The 23,282-nt window shown below is 38.8% G+C and overlaps 1 protein-coding gene across 2 annotated transcripts in view; it reads right to left on the bottom strand.

The window, feature by feature from the left end:
• LOC150089587 (uncharacterized) overlaps nucleotides 1-23,282 on the bottom strand; it is a 200,379-nt gene that overhangs the window by 138,907 nt on the left and 38,190 nt on the right. Inside the window, exon 1 of one of the 2 annotated variants that reach the window (XM_090389556.1) lies at nucleotides 5,725-5,944. The exons of the other annotated variant lie outside the window; for it this stretch is intronic. Coding sequence (XP_090245682.1) covers nucleotides 5,725-5,815 — 91 coding nt within the window. The 5' untranslated portion in view covers nucleotides 5,816-5,944. Of the gene's footprint in view, nucleotides 1-5,724; nucleotides 5,945-23,282 lie in introns of those variants that run through there. 2 annotated transcript variants of the gene reach the window in all.

Raw genomic sequence — 23,282 nt, 5'->3', positions numbered from 1 at the left:
GAAGGTTCCTTAAGTGGATGTGGTTGCTTCTGGAGAAGCAGGGCCTAGTGGCCTTGAATCTAAGACACCAGTGAGTAGGTTGTGACCTTGGAAAAAATTCCGATTCTCGAGGAAGAATCGGAAGGTGATAATTCCTCATATGAGTCAGGAATTGAGATTTCTTACCAAAGCCATACGAAACAAAGCATGGGTTCTAGGGCTGCCGAAGTGGCTACGAAGACTGAAGAACAAGATAGATTCCGGTACTGGTGAAGTGACCCAGTCTGATGACTTGCTTGCTGGAGTTCTCGTGTATGTATCTTAGGTACCAGAAGTATTTCGTAAGGTACAGAAGGCTCATATTAAGTTAAGAGCTATCATAATGGGTGACGACCTGGACTTGTAGAGGAGAGACATTAACAGCATTTTGTTCTTACGGGACAAATAAGATGCAGTGATGAAGACCTACAACATTGAGAATAAGATTTTTTCTGAGAGGGTGGAGCAGTCTGAACTGGGGAAACAAACCCAGTCAATATGTTATGCTGCGGTTGTTCATGCTGCGACGCAGGAGAAAATCAAGTCAAAGACAGTAAAAATCAAAGCTGTTATGGATCGGATTAAATCAACTGAGAAAGTTAAGAAGCAACTTCTGGCATCTGTTCGGCCTGAGTTAAAAGATACTAAGGTTATTACCGTAAGACCTATAACTGATAAACGGGTGGTGCTGGAGACACCGTCCGAGCAAGACATTAGAAAGATCCTGTATTGTCCCAAGTTGGCTGAACTTAGGATGAAAGCCAGGAGACCACCAAGAAAAGACCTAGACTGGTCGTTTTTTATGTCAGCAAAGAAGTTTCTCATGAGGAGTTTCTACATCAATTATGGATAAGAAATCTCAAATATGGTGGCTTCAATCAAGGTCAAGTACGATCGGAAGTTACTATACTGTACTTACCAGAAACATGACCAAGGACAGATTTGACTTCAATTTTTGTTATACAGGCGTGAGTACCCGTTCTCGCCGCGAGGCTAAATGGTCATAAAGTCAAATCTCTTTTTAGTTTTGTTTGCATTTGTGTTGGCCCAAAGTTGGGCTCTCTGTGTCGTTGCACATTAACCAATTAGCTGAAGGTTAAGATGCAATACGCAGATGCAGGCGCATACAGGCGGCAACTAATGATGGCTCACCCAAAAAATATATATACTTTGAGCATACCAGACATATGAAACCGGAGAGCTGCGTACGGCGCTGTAATGTGTTATCATTTACAGGTTAAAGATGACAACACATTTCACATAAAAATAATTTCTCACTACCTGTTCCCTCGTACTCAACACTTACTTGGAAGTCCTCTGTTCTGTTTCCTTCAGGTATTGAATAATCACAATATTGATTTTATGCTTAAAACGTCTATGTATGAGAAATTGCTCTTTACTCTGCTTTGTCAATCCAAATTTTGTATATATATTTTAATACTAGTGACTGTTATGTATTGATTCTCTGTAATTCTCAGCGTTCTCACCATTATTTAGGATCTGCGTGTCCTGTGGATGACAAGTTTGTAAATAAATAAATATGGGGGTTTAACACTAATCTGTAAGCTTCAGTGGTTACGATCACGGTGTGGTAGACGGTGATAGTAACCACTGTACTAACTGCGAAGACAGCCACAATGGATTCAGAGTTTACAAGGCAGAGATTACAAGAGTTTTACAGTATTTCGTAAATAAAACACGCAGCATAGTTAACTGCATTCTTTGACTTGAACATCTGATTGTACTTCAGAATACATTGGCCTGCGAATTTAAACTTTTTACATTATTATTAATGAAATTATTTTTTTAATGCAATGAACATTGTCATAACAATATTTATGCTTATTAAAGGAAATTAAATTAAAAAAAACTTACAAAAGAAGAATGATGTAAAAATGAATAATTATCGTCAGTCATCCTGACTCTGAAATAAACATCAGTTATTCTGAAATGTAACGTTTTTTTTTTTTTTTTTTGTATTACTTTCGCTCCTCGTGGTAACACCCAATCGTATTCAGCCAGTATATTGATGCTCCGCCTTCCTGATGTCCCTCTCTCAATTTCCTTGATGTATTGATGAACCTAATATGCATTTCCGATAGTATTTGGGAACCTGTCCAAATGTGATTGTAAAAATGCATTTCAAGCTGAAGTTACAATCCAACTCTTTGAATTTATTGAGCATGCTAGTGACAATATGTTGGAGATATCGTTAAGGACAGTCCATGCTGCTTTTTCATATCTTAACTCTTCTTTTGAACTGTTCATCCAAAATAAATTTCCTTATCTAAAGACCCACAAAGAGTCTTCAAATCTTGCTTCAGAAACAACAGGGAATTTGTCACAACGATTTACCACAAAATCATGAGAACTATGTTGTTTGTGGCATGCCACTCCACCACAGTTTCCGATGCAGTGAGAAACTGAGAATGGCAATAACACTCATGCGTAGCAACTTTTCTGGAGAAATCTATAACAAGTGCCTTTCACATTTAAAGTACAATGAAATCTTTTTAATTATTATTATTATTATTATTACCATAAGCTTATTAATCCCAAGGGATTCACTCCTGGACAGCCATAGGCTAGGAGGGTGACAGCTACATAGGTGCAAGCCACCATATGAACATGAGGTTACATTACAGTAACGAGTCCCACCTAATAAATATTTACATCAGTCTTATTGTTTACATGTCCCTCGTGGGTAGCACAATTGGTAGAATCGTTGTCTTCTCCACACCAGATGGAAAAGACCTGAGTTTGAATTCCGTCGATGTGAGGAATTTTTATGGGCCTTTTTCAAAACGTGGTCGATTAGCCCGTCTCGGGCGACTGCAGCACGGTTTTTTTCCCCGGAAACTCGGTTTTCTCGTCCAGAAAAAATAAAGTCGACCACAGAACACATGCAATTTACAGACAATATACACGGAGCATATGGCCTTAGTCTCCTAAAATCCTACTACAACAATTGTTTACATGAGTCACATAAAAGCTTATCTAGAACAACAGCTTATATTAATAGTATCTTTAAATTTACTATTCAGAGACATTCACTTTAAATGGAAGAAAGTCTTGGGTGGAGTACCAGCAAGATCCACCTGATAACTAAGGCACAAAACGGTCAACGTTATACAAAAGTCTGTGTTGATATGGATTCTATTAGACTTGAGCGACATCTGCTCTCTCTCTCTGTTGTTCCTACAGTTTAGGCTTGGGGATAGCTCGAAGTATCCTGCAGACGCACAAAGCCTGTTGTACTAGTATGCATAGAGAACACCGAAGGAGTGGTAATCAATTTGAAGGTACTGTTCACAATTGAGTGAGGAGAAAAGAATCCCCAAAAGCATATCTTTGGTAAGCGGTATCTTCGCAAAGCATTTCGGCGTCAATCTTGAGAGTATTAAAAATCTTGTGTTTGCTGGGTGGGAATCATTGCCGAAGACTGTCAACATGTTTAGTGACGATGGAGATGTAGTTACGGGCCAGTAAAAAGCTTCGCATTGGGCCGTGGGCGTGAAATTATGTTGTCGATCTTTGGTACATCTAGCTTTCCGGTGAGAAGTTGAGCAAGCGGCAGCAAGTTCCTTAATGATAACAAGCAGTCCACAAGGCTTGATGTTGAGGTTCGAGTACAACGTGGCTGGTGAAGAATTTCTCAGCGATTCTGAACCATCTAAGAAACCAATATTCAACCCAGAAAACAGCTTAAGGTGATAATTAATAGCAGAGGACCAAATCTGCGAAGCGTATGGGGGAAGGGACAACGCATTTCATGATGTATTAGTTGTAAGCACTGGGCAATATCAACAAGCCAATAGGATATTGCGGAGACTGGATAACTATCTTGATTGCATTTGCTTGAGTTAAGATACAGTCCAATGCAATCAAGATAGGTATCCAGTCTCCGCAATATCCTATCGGCTTGTTGATATTACTTCTGCCATTCGCTACCTGCCTGCCGGAATTGATAAAAATTTTAAGTCGCTCGCATATATCGAAAAGTTGCTGTTATTAGCTACGAAAGGTTCCAGAGCAACGGCGAAGAGAGTGACAGAGTACGCCACCTTGCGGAACACCCTTTTGTAGTGTGAAAGAGGCTTTTAAGTCGCGATGCCTAGCAGTAATTTTTCTCTCATTCAACACGCGGCTGAGTATTTGTAGTAGGTTTCCTCCAATATTAAAATAGTTCTCCAAGATGATTATGAGCGCTGGTATAGAAATATTATGCAGCAGAAATGCCAAGAGAGATGTCTAGCTGCTCCTTGCTATTTAAAAGGGTTTTGTATACGTAGGAGAGTATCCAGGAGGTTGGTTGTTGTTGATCTGTCTGGTAAAACCGAATGCAGATTTTGAGGACTGTGGGGAAACAGAAGGTGATTCAGGGTTGATAAAATCGTCTTTTCAAAAATTTTTTGTAGTGTATAACTTATTGCAATTGGCCTGTAGTACTTGATTCCTTTAGCGTTCTGATTCGATTTCAATGATTCCCGTATGTTAGAATAAACATGACGTTATCTTCGAAAAAGAAGAGATACTTGACATTTCTGGTTTCAGTAACTGCCAACTTTTGTTAATCTTTTGTTTGCAAAGGTGGAAAATTTTCGTTCATTTAGCTCTATGAGCATGATGGAGAATCTTTTTTTCTCGAAACTGAACGTTTAAAATGCTAAAATCAACAAATTCTTTAAAGCGGTGGTTCCCAAACTCTTAGATTTAAAAAAAAAAGAAAGAAAAAAGGGGCTGTATTGGTGCTCCTGAAGAGCGATTTCCATTGTTTGAACCAAATTTCGTCGCGGAACCTAGTTGAGAATCAAAATATCGAAGCAGATGTTTTTTTAGTGGGAAAAATTGATTAAATCTCAAAATTACAATCTTCAGACAGTGGCAAGTCAAAAATAACAAATAATGAAATTAAGCTATCCCAAGTACAATTTCGTGAAAAAATTATATTTGATCCAATCTCGTGTTAATTCCCTTTAATTAGCCAAAAAAAAAAAAAAAAAAAAAAAAACACGCCAAAGGGGAACCAATGGGGTTTTTTTTTTTTTTTTTTGGCAAACGAATAATTTATTATTCATTTATTTTTATGTTGATTTTTATGTTATATTTTATGACAAATAAATTTTACTATTATGGTTGTCATACCCAATATATAATCGAATACATTTACACGGTAACTGCCTGCATCTAAACGTTTACCACATGCGTAAAAATAAAATAAAAAATGAATGCCTCCTTTGATTCCCAAATGTGACAACTCTCGCCATGAGGTGGGGATAGGGGGTGAAATTCGTGTATTATATCTGTAATTTGGGTGCGTTCTAGGCCAGTTTCTATTCAGGAAATGAAAAAAAGGGGAACCCAATTAACTAAAAGCCGCTTAAATAGGCCTCAAGTTAATGGTATCATTGAAGAGATTCGCATGCCGACATTTCGAAACAGATAGCGAAATGACAAATTCATTTATCCTCCGAGATAGAGGACAACTGTTTTTCCCTTTAACTTTATTACAGCTGAATAAAGTTAAAGGGAATCATTACCAGACAGTGACAGTTGATAATGTCATACAGAATAATTATAAACATCTAAAATATCTGCATAACCAAACCGTTAGCAGCACTGCACGTGCATTTTGATTACACATCGCATCCGAAAGGCAGACATAACACTTACCAGTGAGGAGTTCGTCACCATATGGTAACTTACCTGTAGTAGTAGGCTTTGTCCTGCCATTACTTGAAGCTGCTCCCTGTATCCACAACCCCAAAGAAATGAGGCATACAGCCCACAGAACCATGGGGAGGCCCTTAGGCGCGGGACACAGGGCAAAACGGGAATAACAATATCCTTTTTCACAGCCGTTGCGACTTAAGTGGCAGAACACACGAAACAGAATGGGGCAGTCAGTAGTGATGCTGCACTGCTGTCGGCGTTTCTTATCCCTATGCTTCGACGTACTAAAGAGATGTTACTAAGGTAACGATTGCCATGGAAACTCGCTTATGGTACAGTTCATGTCCTCACAAATTGTTACACAATAAATCAAAAGCTTTTCTCGACATATTATTTGTACGAAATGAAATGACGCATCGGTCACCCACCTATGAATCATTAATGCTGAATATTTAAATTTATACTAGGCGAACAAATATCGCATTTACACTGTCTACTATAATGTCAAAATATTGTTCCAAGAACAGCCTACAAAAATAAACGTAGAGGAAATGTGTTTCATCATAAAACCTTACGTAAAACATTTCGTAAAACAGGTGTTCAAAAGTAATGTGCAATATTTTATAAAAGTCAGCGGTCTTCAATACGTATGAAATAAAGTATCACCCAGTATAAAAAGAATTACTCATGTTCAACTGAAAAAAAAAAAAAAAAAAACGCGCCATATGGATGTAATTTTCTTCTTACACAGAACTCTAATCGGAAATTTCGATTATTCGAACATTTTTTTTTCGAATATTTATTTGTTTATTTTTCCTAATTTCAAAGAAATTGACACATTTAATACAGTACTAATTTAATAACTGAGGGGAATAAATATATCACATAAATATACAACCCCAGGGGCTCACATCTGGTGAATGTGGGCTTGGCGCACCCAGGGTCCTGAACTGGATATCATCATCACTCTCTTTCTCTCTCTCTCTCAGGGTAACTCGGGAATTTTTTTGGCTAGTGCAGCATAAGCCTCAGGTTTCCTTGCGCCATACAGCTAATAATAATAATTATTATAATAATAAATGCACGACTCCACTAATATAAACTTACGAATGAAGACAAGAAGAGTAAAATTCATCCCTGTCACTTCTGTGTGATACCAACCGCTGTTATCATACATAAAAATTTCACCTTAAAAGAAAACTACAAATTGACAATTACATAAATTATTGCAATTTACAAATAAAAATTTTTATATAATAGACAATTTGTCAACATTTTACTTATATATATATATATATATATTTTTTTTTTTTTTTTTCCAGTAAAGTTTTTATACACCACATCAACGTGGCTGTTGTTATACAGAAGTGACTCGAATAAATCCACCCAGCCTACTTAGCTTCTCTAACACAGATACAATGATATTTTTTTGATACGCCTTGTTTAAATTTTATTTGTATGGCCCCTAAACCTAACTTTCCATAAGTAGAGATTTTCTCTGTGCAAGTATGATAAACTCTAATATGTATATACACAGAGTGGACAGAAATCATGGGATACCTACATAGTAACGGGTAGGTCCACGTAACGCCCGAATAAGGGCAGTCACATGGCGAGGCATTGAGTCCACTAGTTCACGAAAGCGTTCCACAGGTATTTCCATCCATGCTTGCTACACCGCTGTCCATAATTCCATCGCATTCCTGGGTGAAGGCTCCAAAGGTTGAACGGACCTTTCCACGTAACGCCCGAATAAGGGCAGTCACATGGCGAGGCATTGAGTCCACTAGTTCACGAAAGCGTTCCACAGGTATTTCCATCCATGCTTGCTACACCGCTGTCCATAATTCCATCTAATTCCTGGGTGAAGGCTCCAAAGGTCGAACGGACCTTTCTACAGCATCCCAAAGATGCGCCACAGGGTTCATGTCCGATGAATGGGGAGGTCATTCCATGGTGGTAAAATCTGCAGAATGCTCTTCGAACCATGTTCTAGTCACCACGGCTCTGTGGGGAGGCGCATTGTCCTGCTGGAAAAGTCCATTGCCCTGTGGGTGCACGATGACCAGGAAGAGATGCAGATGGTCTGCAAGGATGGACATGTAACGTTTAGAGATGCGTCTAGACGTACCAGAAGTCCCAGCATGTACCAGTTGAACACGCCCCACACCATTACTGACCGTAAACTGCCTAAACAGTTCCTTGTTGACATGACGGGTGCATGGCTTCGTGCGGTTTCCACCAGATAACCACCCTCCCGCCCACTCGGAATAACTGGAAATGGCACTCATTGGACCAGGAGACCCGTCTCCAATCATCCAAGGTACAGTGCCAAGGTACAGGCGTAGAGTCCTGTGTCGTGGTGTTAGCAATGGGACTCTGGTGGACCGGCGGCTCCCATAACCTACTGCGGCTAACGATCGCCTAATCGTTTTGTTGGAAACGTTTCTGGCACCACCCTCATTGAATTCGGTGGCGATTTGCGCCACTGTCGCTCTCCGGTTGGCTGAAACAATGCGGGAGATTTCTGTATCACCTCGGGGATAGTGCAATTTCTGTATCACCTCGAGGATAGTGCAATTTCTGTATCACCTCCGCGATAGTGACCCATGCGTTGGGCACCCACTTTTGATACCCCCCTCGTGTGTGTGTGTGTGTGTGTGTGTGTATATATATATATATATATATATATATATACACACATACACACACACACTGAAAGGACAGAATTCATGGAATATTCCTCTTTCAGAGTCGGTTAACTCACGACGTTTATCCATACTGATATCGAATTACCGTCTACGTGAATGCAGTGTACCTATATACCTGCCAAAGGGTGGGTTCGTCCACTAGCGAGAGGGGGGTGACAGCGTCGCATTGCCCAGGAACCAGATAGGACCAGAATACACACTGAAAGGACAGAATTACATGAATTCTGTCCTTTCAGTGTGTGTATATATGTACAGACAGGTCTCGCTTTACGAGTTCCCGGGTTTACGAGTTTTTTTCCCCCAAGTATCAACAAAATCGAAAATATGAACATTAATTGCAAAAAATGAATGCTAAACATTCATAAATACCGCATTCCGGGTATACGATACAGTGTACCCGGCTTTACGATATTAATCAGTTCCAGAGACACCAACGTATCGTTAAAATATCGTAATGTGAACCCAATAACACATTGTTTTTTGGAATTCGTTTCAAGATCTTGGAAGTTGAAATTTTCGCTGTATAACTAAGCTATTTATCTCTCTAAAATGTCACTTTTAAGGTCACGAGCGTGACCTTAAGGCCATATAAAAGGTCGTGAGCTTAGTTTGTAAATTGTATTAGTTACCAATACAAATCATTAAAATGTCACCTTAATGTATAGTAGTTTAATAAACTATATTATTAATTTCAGTGGTATAATTTAGATATATCTTTTAGAAGTAAAAATTCGATGTTTCCTACAAAACATCAGGAGTGTCAAAAACAAACTAGATGGCCTACTTGATTTGCTTTCCTGCGCAGAGTACGACTTCGTCATTCTGATTGAAACCTGGCTCAGAGATGAAATGGAAATTGCTGCCTTCACCTCAAATCTTGGCTATCACACACTGGCTGCTAATAGAATTGGGAGACGAGGTGGTGGTGTAGCAATCTGTCAAAGGAGTTCACTCCCCCTGATTAAGGCATCCACTTATCCAGGAGGTGACATAGAAGCTGTTCTTGGAATCTACCGAGTTGCTGGTTTGTCCATCTCTGTGTGTGCCATTTATTTCCCTCCACCGGTTTCTGAGGAGTCTGTCCTTAATTTGACAGTTTGACAGCATGGCTGTCATCCACAATCAGTCATCGGCAAAAGCTCATAATCCCCGGAAACTTTAACCTTCCACTGCCAGCCACAAATAAGCTACTAGATACACTGTCATTGAACATTTCGGAAATGGGGAATATACCGAATTGCTGGTTTGTCGATCTCTGTGTGTGCCGTGTATTTACCCCCACCAGTTTCTGAGGATTCTGTCCTTAATCTGACAGCATGGCTGTCATCCACAACCAATCATCGGCAAAAGCTCATCATCCTCGGAAACTTTAACCTTCCACTGCCAGCCACAAATAAGCTACTAGATACACTGTCATTGAACATTTCGGAAATGGGCATTGGTCTTATTCATGTTCCTCCCTCACATGGCGATGCCACCTTGCAGCGCATCTTCCCAAACTGTTTAGTAAAGGAAACCCTGACCATAACTGAGAACATCCTCCCGTCCGATCACGTTCCGATTGCTGCGTTGATATCTCTGCAGGCACCTCAGGATGAACGTACACAAGTACAAACTACAAACACTGTCAGGAGAGTATACAATCCAAAATACATCAACATTGGAAAAGTTACTACCTTTTTCCAACTTTACCCATGGAATATACTGGCTGAGCTTAACATAAATGAGGCTGCCTACTGGCTTTCGAGATGGATGGAATTCATTGCAAGGTCTGCAATGTCCAAAACGTGCATCCTTAGTCCCCACTCAAAGCCATGGTGGAATGACCTCCTGACTAAGGCCTTTAGGGAAAAACAGGCAGCCCATGCCTCCTACAAGAAGTCGCCTTCACGAGAGTCATACGCCAAATTTTCCAAAGTAAGGATGGATTTCCAGAAGAGTAAACAATTTGCTATTGACAATTTCATGAACGGCCGGCTATACAGGGGAAAACGTGTGTGGTCCACAAGTCATATTTGCACCCCTCTATCTTTAGATGTCCAGGAATGGTGTGAGCATGTGCTGCGTTTTAAGCGAGATCACCGTGTGTCCAAAGCATATCCTTGGAACGAAGCGTTTAATGTTTCTTCACCTTCTAGTAATACAGAAATTTCCGAAGAACAGCTAATAAAAATAATAAATTCACTACCTGACAAGTCCACCATAGGAACTGATGCAATACCTCTTTTTAGTCTAAAAATTGCTTCTTATTTCATCAGCAAAGAGCTCACTCAACTCTACAACAAAGTACTCAAATTTGCACAAGTGCCTTCAAGCTGGTTATCATACATAGTCGTGGCAGTTCCGAAAAAGCCTCGTGCGAAAAGACCGGCTGACTTCAGGCCAATATCAATTGCCTCTCCCTTCCTGAAATGCCTCGAGAAGTGCATGTATAATGATGTAGCACTCGCAATCCTTGCGCATAGGCCAAAGCATACCATTATGCCATGCCTAATAGATCTACTGTAACCTGCCTACAGTCATTATCACAGAAAATACTTCACGCCTGGAATGATAACGAAGATCTTTACACCATTTTTCTGGACATGAAATCTGCTTTCGACTCAGTCCAAATAACACCTCTTCTTGCCTTACTTGAGAGATTCTACGGGATATCCCGAAATATGCTCGAGATCCTTAATAATTTGCTATCTAGGAGAATGCGATAGCATTACAGTCACCAAAAGCGTCGAAGCAGGGATCCCACAAGGTGGTTCTCTCTCAGCCTTGCTATTTGCAGCAATATTCGTTCCACTAATGGATCAAATTCCAGATTTCCTATTGTATGCTGATGATATTGTATGCTACTTGCCATGCAAAAGCCATGTTGGTGATTCACAAGAAAGACAAACCTCCTCTGAATCAGTAAACAGCTACCTAAATACATTCTGTAAGTATGCCAAATTTTTTGGCCTGTCAGTCAATCCAGAGAAGTCAAACTATCTCATCTTTACGCCAATTCGGATGACTTCTACTGATACTGCATCTTCTCTACTTTCGGAATTGGCAGGAAATGTTCAGACTCCCACAGACAGTGTCAAATTCCTAGGAGTAATCCTTGATGCCAACCTCACCTATAAAAAACAAATCCAAGCTCAGTATTCCAAAGCCCTGAGAGCGTTCTGGGGAATGAAAATTGATCTGTGCAAAACGCACAATAAGCAAATAATCAAGAAATACCTTGCAACGTACTTCTGTAGTGTACTCTCCTATGCCGTGGAAGTTTGGTCGGCGGCACCACCCACCAGCCTCAGGAAACTATGGGACCTCGAATTCTGGGTGCTGAAGTGGGCCGACTTGTGGTCGCACCAGATTTACACAACATCTAAATCTACTCTCTGCTGCAACCTGCAATATACGCCCATAGTCCACAGAGCCCATGTGCTAAAAATAAAGTCATTCCTGCATCTGTGCTCAACTAAGCAGGATCACATCAACATCTGGAACACAGTTGGCTGGCGTTTGCCAGGCAGACATCTCCGTAGTATCCCCTCCTTGTGCTCAAGGCTCCAGCGGTTACAGATTATCAAGAGACACTTCCCAAATGTGACTCTGGACACTCTCAACTCGTTCGACATCGACCTATGAACTATAGACAAGGCATATCGCGATGGCATTTTGTCTTATCTTGCTGTTTGTAAAAGGCATTTATGTAAGTGCCGATCTTAGTTAGCCTATGTCGTTTCACGTTCTGCTCAACTTGTAGTCCTTTTTCGCTGTAATTACTACTTCATTTTTACATTTTGATTATCATCTTTGCTTTTATCTATTAATTATTATTTAGTTATTATTATTATTTTATTTATTAATTTTTTTTCTATTATAAAACAAAATCACTTGTATAAACAACGAATTGTAAGATTCCTCTGGCTTTCTGTGTAAGGAATCACTATTGTATAAAATTTATGTTAATAAAGAATCTTGTTATTATCTTATCTTTCCATTTTGGGAACAAGTTCAGAAGGAGAGCATGCTTTTTCAAAACTCAAACGAATAAAAAACTGTCTTCGGTCAACCATAGGAGAGAAGCGACTATCTTCGCTGGCAGAACTTTCAGTTGAAAATCACAATGTGAGAAATGACATTTGGAGACATGTTAATATTGCTAAAAAAAGGAGTCGCAAAGTTAACACAATTTGAGTTTTGGTAAGATTTTTTAATTTTGTTTAGGATATAAACAATTCACTGAAACATTATTATTTTTTTTTTTATTTAGAAGTTTACTAAGAGTTGATATATCTAAGTTTTTGTAAAGACATTTAATTAAAAAGTTATTTTGATTTTCCAGTTTCCTTTTCCTATTTTCGAGTCAGTAAATTTTTTTAGGTCTCAAACATTTTCTTAGGCTCTTGGAAAGCTTGTAGACCTTAGGGACCGTGCCTATTGTGACTAATGGATAAAATGGCTCAGTTACAGCTACTGTATATGTATAAATAATAAATGCAAGTTACTGTAATTTTTTTTTTTATTATTAATTTGGTCCTGACAATATTTTTATGTAGGGACACGGTTCGTCTATGCAGCCATTGACAAGGTGCCATATATAACGTAAAAAGAATATCAAAAAAGTCAATAAAAGCGCAAGCAAATACGAAACCTACTGCATAATTCTTTTATCATTATTTCTTATAAGCCACACAAAACTGGTTACAGCATTTCACCAGGGAGTATACGAGGAGCGATCAAAAAGTTCGAGGAATGAACTAATGTCCCTCACACTATACACTAATTCCAACGCTTTTGCAACTTCTGAAAGCATTCCTAATGGTCTTCATTGGAACAGAGGTCAAGCGTATAGGTCTGTAATTACTCACTTCGCCCTTTGATCCCATTTTATGAATAGGACACACTGCACGTCTTCAATCTATAAGAACCTCCCCCGAATCGATGGTTGGTGTCCTTATTATGGCCAAAGTTTTTCTTACCTCTTTTGCTGCTTCTTTGAACATAGTTGGTTAGATCCCATCTGCTCCGGGTGCCTTCTTTACTTTTAGTTTCAACAATTTCTCTTCAACTTTCTTTTCAGACACCACAAAATCATTTAGTTCCCGGTTATAACTTGGCGTCCCCATTCCGAAAAACTTCTCCACTGTTAAAATAGATGCAAAATATTTATTTAGTTTGTCAGCAACCTGAACATGATCTATCAACAGTTATGCCATTCTTATTGGTAAGCCAATGTGGTTCATTCATTTCCTTCTGGTGTTAACAAAGGCAAAGAATATTTCGCTACTTTTCTTTGCATTCTTAGCCAAGGCCTTCTCATAACCTGCCACAGATTGTATAACCCCCTTAATGACTTGACTGCAAACTATTTTGTACTTACCGTGGGTTTCTGTGAACTTTTCTAATTTATAATCATTCCATGCATTTTTCTTCTTTGCCACAACTAATCATCATTTCATCTGACATCGAAATAGGTACAAACTTTGAACAATATGTTATTTGGGTTGGCATAAAATGCTTGGTCATCGTGCTTTAAGTCCGGTTATAGAATTAGGTAGCCAAGCAAAATAACTCTCGACGAACAGAAAATGTGTTCTAACCAAAGAATCGGAGAGTTATTATTATAACCAAGAAAACAGATATCCAAAGGCTATCCTGGAATGGATACCTCCTGGAAGAAGGAGAAGAGGAAGACCTAGGAGGACATGAATGGATGGAGTACGGGAGTGCATGACAGCCCGAGGCTTAACCGACCAAGACAATTTGAACCGCACTTTATGGCGGAAAAAAATTCCTAACAAGAAATAACTTGTAGGTTGAGGAAACCCATTATAAATGGAAACACTCCTCTTGAAGAAGATAACACACTTAGTACCTTCTATTTACTTCCCTGAATGTTTCCCATTTAGAATTTGCAGTTCGTGCATCACTAGTGAAAGGAATTTTGAAAACTGTCTAAGATCACGGTAGTTACCTTTACGAAAGAAAAATCTCTTCCTTTTACCTTTAACAGTAGTTATATCTAATAAGCAGAACCAATATCAATATATTATGATCACTGCCACCTAGTGGTTTATTTATCTGGAAATTCTTAACGCACGAAGAATCACTTCAAGAGTACTGCTTTCTCTTGTTGCCTCTCTAACATGCTGCTGTAAAAAACAGTCGTCCAATAAATTCAGAAATTTTCTACTACTGTGTGAGAGACCAACCTACAAGTTACAGTCAATATCTGGAAAGTTAAAATTGGCTATTATAAGACATGATGATTTAATTGAACTATTATATTTGTTTGTGTAGTTGTTCATCATACTTATCACTGGACATTGGATAATATGCACTATTATATATAACAACATTAAAATTTATTACGTTTATTATAAATTTATTTATTAATTGAATTGTAATTTCTTTATATTCAGGATTTAGGAGTTACAAACTGTTAATTAAATGAAAAGTTTTAGAACAAGTTTCATTTTATGTGAATCAATACATACATTTTCTGTTTATACTCTGGGACGACCACACGGTCAAAGGAGTTCATAAGACAAAGAAAACACAAGAAACCTGCATTTCAAGTCTCTACTTGAAATGCAGGTTCCTGCTCATTTCTATTAACAAATTCCATCTACTTTCTTTAAAATATGAACTCCAGAATTCTTTTTTAAAAAAATATCCAATTTATTTCTTATTACACTGCTCAAAAAAGTCATCGTGCTTTAAGTCCGGTTATAGAATTAGGTAGCCAAGCAAAATAACTCTAGACGAACAGCAAATGTGTTCTAACCAAAGAATCGGAAAGAGTTATTATTATAACCATTTATTGCTAGAAATATGTACAAAACGTATATGTATAACAAGTACAACATTTAGCAATTTGACCCTTCACGGCCAAAAGACGGGTTTTACAGAAATGACAGATGAATTAGTAAAATAAATAAATAAATTTTCTGTTTATACTCCGGCACGACAACCAAGTCAGTAGAGTTTACAATAAATCGTCAATACAAATATTTATCGTATTTAGTAGTCACGGGCTTGAGTAGCGTGGAGCCCAACATTAAGGTAAAGGAGTCTACATCGCCAGTAAAAAAGAGGGAAAAAAATTAGATGTAATATAAAATACATGTAAAGTAATCTATAGAAATAAATGAAAAACAGAAAAAATATTTACACAGCATAACTTAACGTAAGAGCAAACTACGTTGACTGAACAGTTAATCTGAAACGCAGTCAGAAAACATGACCTCGAATCGAGTGGGTCAGAGATGTTTTATCTTCATAAAGGTCCATAAATGATAACACTGTACAAACCGAGAGAACTATCTCATTGATGACAGTGGCAGAACTGGTGGAAAACGTGATTCAGGATGCTTTTCGATACATTCTGTTATCCCCAAGCATGGTAAATTCGGCATCCAGTTCTTGGAAAAAGTGGAAGCATCTGAGTTGGGAAGAAATTACCGTCCTTCTTGAAGTCGAGTTTTATGGGAGCACAGCTTAGGAGCTGCCTTAAGATCTGGCCACAGGCCTCTTCGGTAACACATACCCAGGGACTGTGTTCAAGTATGGAGACCTCATCTGAAAAAAAGACATTGAACTTCCTGAAAAGGTCCAAAGACGGGCAACTCAAATGGTGAGATCGGCAGGACGACCGTATGAGGAAAGACTCCGATTAGGTGGGCTACAGAGCTTGACAACCAGGCACCTCAGAGGTGACCTGATTGAGGTTTATACGGCTCTGAGAGGAATTAGTAAAATGAATGAATGAATGTGGAATTCTCAGCGTTATAAAGAATTTCAGAACTAGGGGCCATAAATCCAAATTACAGAAGTTGAGGTTTAGATTAGATTGCAAAAGTTTCCTTTGAGCCAGCGAGTCGTTGACTGTTAGAATAAGTTGCCATCGCAGGTAATTCAGGCTGACAGTTTAAATAATTCAAAGGTCAAATGGATGTTACCTGTGTGAGGAGGGAAGCATATAATTTGTATTTTCTTATCTACTTGTTTCTTTCTTTCTTTCTTTTTTTGCCAGTGCAGCAAAAGCCTGGGCTTCCTTGCACTATATAGGGTCCTGAGCTGGATATCATCATTTTTCTCTTTCTTGGTGATTCCCTTCTCTCTTTCTCTCAGGGTAATTCAGATTTTTTTTTTTTTTTTGGCTGGTGCAGCATAAGCCTTAGGCTTCCTTGCACCATATGGCTAATAATAATAATATGGCGAATACTATTACTAAAGGACGGTGTCTCTAACAGTAACTTGTAGAATTGTGTTTAAACGTGTGGTTGGTTGACAGAGTGAAAAGAGAAAACAAAGCGAGGACGATTCTGGAACAGGTAGGGTGAAAAATAAAAACCATGCATTACTTTTGAAGCAAAAAATAAAATAATAAAATACAATTAAAAGAGCATACAGTGGTAAGTAAAGACAAGGCTTGTCTATCAGCTTGTGAGTTGAGTTAGCCAGTTCAACAATTAGTGCGACAGTGAAGGTAAAGGGCAAATTATGAAAGATGTAAAAATGTGTTTGAACACTCAGCGAATTATAAGACAATACAAATTTGGAGGCCTCATTTTAGGAAGGATGTAGAGCTACTGTAACGGGTATAGAGAAGGGCAACGTGAATTGGTGAGGGGAACAAAGGGGTGCTCTAAGCAAGAAAGGCTTGTGCAGTTCTAAAAATGTATTAAGTTCTAAAAATTGCAACGTCTGGAGAATGGCACCTGCCAGGTGATTTGGTTGCTATTATGAGTTGTTACGTGAGAAGAGGCAACGTGCAAAGCAACTAACTCTGAATTCCTTTTTCAAGCGCTAAAGGGAGCAGTCAAGTGAACCCTCCACCTCCCGGTTAGCGTAACACCCCTACCTATCTGGTCTGAATCCGAGGGAAAGGAATCTGACCATGACGATACCTCTCATCGATCATGCGTAAGGTATTGGTTACAATGAACCTATTTTTTTCTTACTGTACAAAAAAAATAAAATAAAATAAAATAAAATAATAATAATAAGTAAACCAATAAAGATGAATGAATCGCTTTGGTTGCTCATCATTTTCTTTAGAGTGCCCAGTCTTCCAACGAAAGAAAACGAATGGTACGTACCGGTAGGGTTAACTTAGCTAGATGCGAGAGTTACTCTCATAGGTCAATTATCGAAATTTTTTTTTTTTTTTTTTTTTTTTTTTGGGTTTATCTACATTACGAGTGAATGTCAATTGCGCGAGATGTTCTGGAAAGTAACCCGTTCCAGAACTTCACTTCTTAACCGCTCTATAGTTGCATTTTTATATTTATGTTCTGTATTGAATTATATAAGAGTTTTCTTACATATTGTTAGAGGGTAAAACTGCAATATGTGATCTTAAATAAATAAATATTGCATCAATGCATTTATGCATCAAGGGTAGTAGAGGATGTGATGCAAGAAAGCAAGCTTATGTAACAACAGCCAAAAAAAAAAAAAAAAAACAATTTCACACATCCGTTCCCTCTAAAAGTTTGTCTAGTTCCTCCTTGAATTTATTTAGGCTATCAACTTCCACAACGACAGATGGAAGTTTGTTCCAGAAATCAACTACCCGCCGGCTAAAGGCAAATTTCCGCACATCTATTCTACAACTGTCTTTCTTCAATTTGAATTTTTGGGTGAGCAAACTACGGCACTGTTACCAAATGCTGAACCCAAGACTGCTTCATTAATCATCCCAACAAGGCACTATCACAAAATAAACAGATAGGCCCCTATCCAATTTAATTTTAAAGAGAAGCCTTAACACCCTTCCCAATCCGCAGTCGAACATTTTTCATTCATCCCAAGACAGCATGTGAACACGAATGAGAGGAAACATCAAGAAACTGAGGCTTTACTTTTAACCTATTTGTTATTATGCCATTTTAATACCTTAAAATCGGCTAATAAACAAACTTAACTGCTATTTCGTTTTAGAAATACGTTGCCTAGAACAGTCAGAAATACCTCAAAGCTTAGAACTAACCTGGAAGAAATACTGTGTACACATAATTAACATTACAAAGTATTACACTGGAAACATTTCGACATGCATTACAACAGCAGTTATTTCATCAAGGTCAGCAATATTTATTAAAACCGCGTTGTTTATTTTGGCGCTCTCTGTCTTACCGTTTCATTATTTGCAAGGCACGTTACTTTCAGGGAATGCAATTCGGTGAGCAACAGGAGCATTCAGAAAGTACTAACGTCAGAGCATAACACATTTGTTGCGAGTTGCTTAGTAACGAATGTAACTATGACTACACAAACGTCACTAACCGTGCAGGCAAGTTTTAGAGTTGGAAACCTTGTGTAAGGAACGATGCAAAAGTGAAGGCAATCAGCAGAACGCAATTTTTCGAACTTCTCTTTAAAAGATTTGAAAAAATAAAACAACAAATATATCACAGCCTTGAAACAAGCTGGGTACGTTACACGTTCCAAATTGCGCTACACAGTATATGACCGAACCTTGATTAAACAGAGAGAACTTACAACTGCCGTTGACAAAGGAGCACCTGGTAATCAAATTATGGACACTTTACGAAGTTCAGACACAGAAGAGGTCACTGAGTAAAAACGACAAATACAGTAAATGAATTTTAAAAAAGAATAATTCTTGTCCAATGCACTCATTTGTTCATATTAGACGTTTTATCCACGCAAACACAACAAAATCAATTTCAAAAGTAAGATCTGTGAATGAACAACTGAAAATTTCGAGGTAACTTTTCATTTTTTTCGGAAACTTTTATCGGGAATTAAGTCATTGGACTTAATATCTAGAATACGTTTTTTGATTTATTATCAGCCCTTGGGCCAGGAGAAATGCTAATTAATCCTGCTGCTGAAACCTTGTTTTTATTTCATTTCTTAACACGCAAAATGTAAACCAAGATGTAAAAGAGTAGGATACCGCAGTATCCTACTCTTTTTCATTAATTGAATTTAAACCCCTTGCGTTCATTAAGGCCACCGTAGCCTAGTGGTCAGGCGCGCGGGTGCATAAGTACACGTGCCTTCAGCGACCGGGGTTCAAGCCCGTGAATACGGTGCTGTTTCTTGTATTTCCTGTCTGTCTTGTGAACTCCTCTGACCGTTTGGTCGTCCCGGAGTACAAACAGAAAAAAAAAAAAAAATTTAGATTAGGACTGGCAGTCTTTGGATCACAAGGGAGTTAAAAATGTACAAAGGCACTACCACAGTATTAATTAACTGTTATTATTAACATAATAACACCGAAAACCATGCAGGCGGTGTTATTATTAACATAATAACACCGCCTGCATGGTTTTCGATGTTCGTAAACTAACAGATGTTTTTAACGCTGACTTCAGAAATGTTTCTCTTTTTTTTTTTAATCGTGTACCGGTTTTACACAAATCACTTAAGTTGATGTCATAAGTTGTATTACTGAATGTATTAAGTTAGGAGTAAATGTAAATCTTGACATGGCGGCAACACTGCCTTCAGTCTTTTGGCCTTGAGAGCTGCATGCAACAGCATTCATCAGTGTGTTTTTTTTTTTTTTTTTAGGAGCATTAGCAACTAAGGCCATATTGCTCCGGGAATAAGCGGTGGTTATTCCGACCTTTCCGCATCCTCCGTATTTGGTGGTGACGGGCTCGAACCCCGGTCTAATCAAGAAGCGTGTGCTACGCACCGCTGCTCCTTCCCACCTGGCTACGGAGGCGCCTATTCATCAAGTGTGAGCTCAGTTTATTTTTCAGGTTATCGTGTCAGACTTGTGCTAAAAAGTAAGTAAAATGTCTTCACGCAAGTGTTTGAACAACCCAACACATTTTGTTATATTTGTGGAAGTTATGCAGTCCGAAAGCAAAGACAAGATATTACTGAATTTGTAAAAATGTGTATTGTGCTTATTTTTGAGAGAAACTTGGTTACCACGATAAACAATGGACTCCACAAAGTTTGCCAGATCAGTTTTGAAGCATTGAGATTGTGGGAAAATAGTAAAAAGAAGGCTATGCCATTTCAAATTCCCATGATTTGGCAGAGGCCTACAAGCCACTGTGATGACCAGGAGCGGATTAAGGTCAGTTGAGGCCCCGGGCGCAGAAGAAAATATTGGGTCCCTTAAAAAAAAAGAGAGAGACAGGGAAAATAAAAATACACGTTAACCATTTTTTTTAAATAAATAAAAAATATTATGTACTATTAATGTTTTATTTCCAATAAAATTTGAATAAAATATACCGGTATATATAATATAATTAATAATAATCACAAAGTTTTGAACTAATAGTTGAACATATTAGTTCAACTATTAGTTGAACTAATATGTTCAACTAATTTGTTGGGGTTTTGCGTGGGCCCTTCAGAAGTCGGGCCCAGGGTGCATGTCCGGTGCGCCCGCCGTTAAATCCGCCTCTGGTGATGACTGTTACTTTTGCTTAGTTAATGTAGAGGGATACAATACAAAGAGTAAGAAGAGCATTGTGTATCTTGATAATCCATCTGCCATTAGACCAGTCCCACATGGAGACAGATGACCTGACGATTCCATGCCCTCCACTTATATTGGAGAATGTTACGGCGGAGAGTGCTGAAAGTGAAGAAATGGCATTTTAAGTATATCTCATATTGGGAAGTTATACTTTGCAACTGGGTTGTCATCATTGCAACACCAGGGTACCTGCCCACCCACCGATGAGGAGCCAACAAGCTCAGAAACAGTGCCGTCTGAGTTGTTGTTGTTTGGTTTTTAGGAGCATTAGCAACTAAGGCCATATTGCTCCGGGATATGCGGTGGTCATTCCCTGACCTTTCCGCATCCTCCGTATTTGGTGGTGACGGGCTCGAACCCCGGTCTAATCAAGAAGCGTGTGCTACGCACTGCTGCTCCTTCCCACCTGGCTACAGAGGCGCCTAAACGCTGCCATCTGAGTGGATCCCACACCGTCTGCGAATAAGTAGTAGCAGTCTTCTCCATTGGTAAAGTGTTAGTTATTCGAGGTAGTGCAGTAACATGGTATCTTGGTGTGAAGGTATTCACAATATGAAATATACTTAAATGATGCCATTTCTTAACTACTAGTAGTTGGCTACGTATAAGCATGATGCTCTAGCATTAACTTATATGCTAGTTATCTTCTATATAACCTAAGGCTGTTGCTCTAAATGTATTATGTAATCTTAATTACTTGTACACCATCTGGCATCTCTCATATTGTGAAGTTATACTTCGCAATTGAGCTGTCATCATTGCAACACCAGGGTACCTGCCCACCCACCGATGAGGAGCCAACAAGCTCCGAACTGCTTGTTGTAGTCTTGTGCGGTCTGGGGGTATCGTGATGGGGCCCTCCTTGCCGCGAATAGGTAACAACAGTCTTCTCTAATGGGGAAGCGTTGCCTATTGATTAGGGGGATTTATGAGTGGTTAGTTATTCAGTGAGTGAGCGTGAGGAGTGACTGTCTCTTTCCTCTTTCGATGACATTTCTTCTTCCTCTCCGACACCTTTTTTGGCTTTCCTAAGTCTAATAGGGACAGTATGTGGATAACACAGTATCTTATCCCATACCATTTTTCAAGGCGCCTCCGTAGCCAGGTGGGAAGGAGCAGCAGTGCGTAGTACACGCTTCTTGATTAGACCGGGGTTCGAACCCGTCACCACCAAATACGGAGGATGCGGAAAGGTCAGGGAATGACCACCGCATATCCCGGAGCAATAGGGCCTTAGTTGCTAATGCTCCTAAAAACCAAATAACAAACAAACAAACAAACAAACCATTTTTCAAACGGTGCCGTTTGGGTGGTGATATCCGCTGAGAATAAGTAACAGTTGTCTTCTCCATTGGCGAAGTGTTACTTATTAGAAGTAGTGCAATATCGTGGTAACTCATTGTGAAGGTATTCACAATATGAGATATACTTAAATGATGCCATTTCTTAACTACTTAGTAGTTTGCTACGTACAGACATGAATCTGATAAGAAACTAAATTTACTTAGATATTTTTCTCATGGTATAAACACAGAGAACGAGTACTAGTCCTCTACTTTTTTAAGGACGATTGATTTTTTTTTTTTTTTATAGTAATATAAATGACTTAATGAACTATTAAGTTAAATTATTAAATGGATAGGCATATTATTTGGGCAGCAATCTGGTTACACAAAAATGCTTTGCTTTTTGTGAGTATCTATGAGTGGGGCAATCGGGCAAGGAGTAAGCACTGGGACATCAAGGTCTGGCCAGAGAGGGGCAGTTTGTTGCCCGGATCAAAGAACATAGTTCATAAATCACTGGTAGATCATAAGACTGTCTTCCTTCAACACTTACACATTAAACAGGGTTTGATTAAACAGTTTGTAAAAGCTTTACCTCAGGAAGGTCCCAGCTTTAACTAGCTTTGTACTAAATCCTATCGATTATCCAAGATAAAACAAATATTTTTGCTGGACCTCAAATTCGGAAACTGATGGGAAACCATGATTTTGAGGGAACTATGAAGAAAAGAGAAAAACCGACATGAATTAGCTTCAGGTCTGTTGTGTAGAGCTTCTTAGATCACAAGTATATAGTTGAATAGATCACAAGTATATAGTTGAACATATGTTGGCAAACCCGAAGCTGGGCTGCAACAAGTGTCAAGGTACATTTTTACACTCCCATATCGACTACTTCCAAGAAAATCTATGAAGTGAAGAACAGGGTAAGAGGTTTCACCAGGACATTAAAAGACACGGAGATGAGGTACCAGGGAATGTCAACATGATGGCTGACTACTGCTGGATGCTGAAGAGTAGAAGAGCTACAAGAAAATCAAAGAAACGAAACTTTTATCCATCGTAGATCAGTTTGAAATGACAGGTGAGTGCTTAGTGGACTTTTTTTTACCAGACACACATGACAAA

The sequence above is a fragment of the Mastigoproctus giganteus genome, chromosome 2 (genome assembly GCF_048544385.1).
Source record: "Mastigoproctus giganteus isolate SK-2022 chromosome 2, ASM4854438v1, whole genome shotgun sequence".
Taxonomy (NCBI): domain Eukaryota; kingdom Metazoa; phylum Arthropoda; class Arachnida; order Uropygi; family Thelyphonidae; genus Mastigoproctus; species Mastigoproctus giganteus.
The sequence above is the reverse complement of the archived record's forward strand: the minus strand, read 5'-3'. Positions and strand labels throughout refer to the sequence as shown.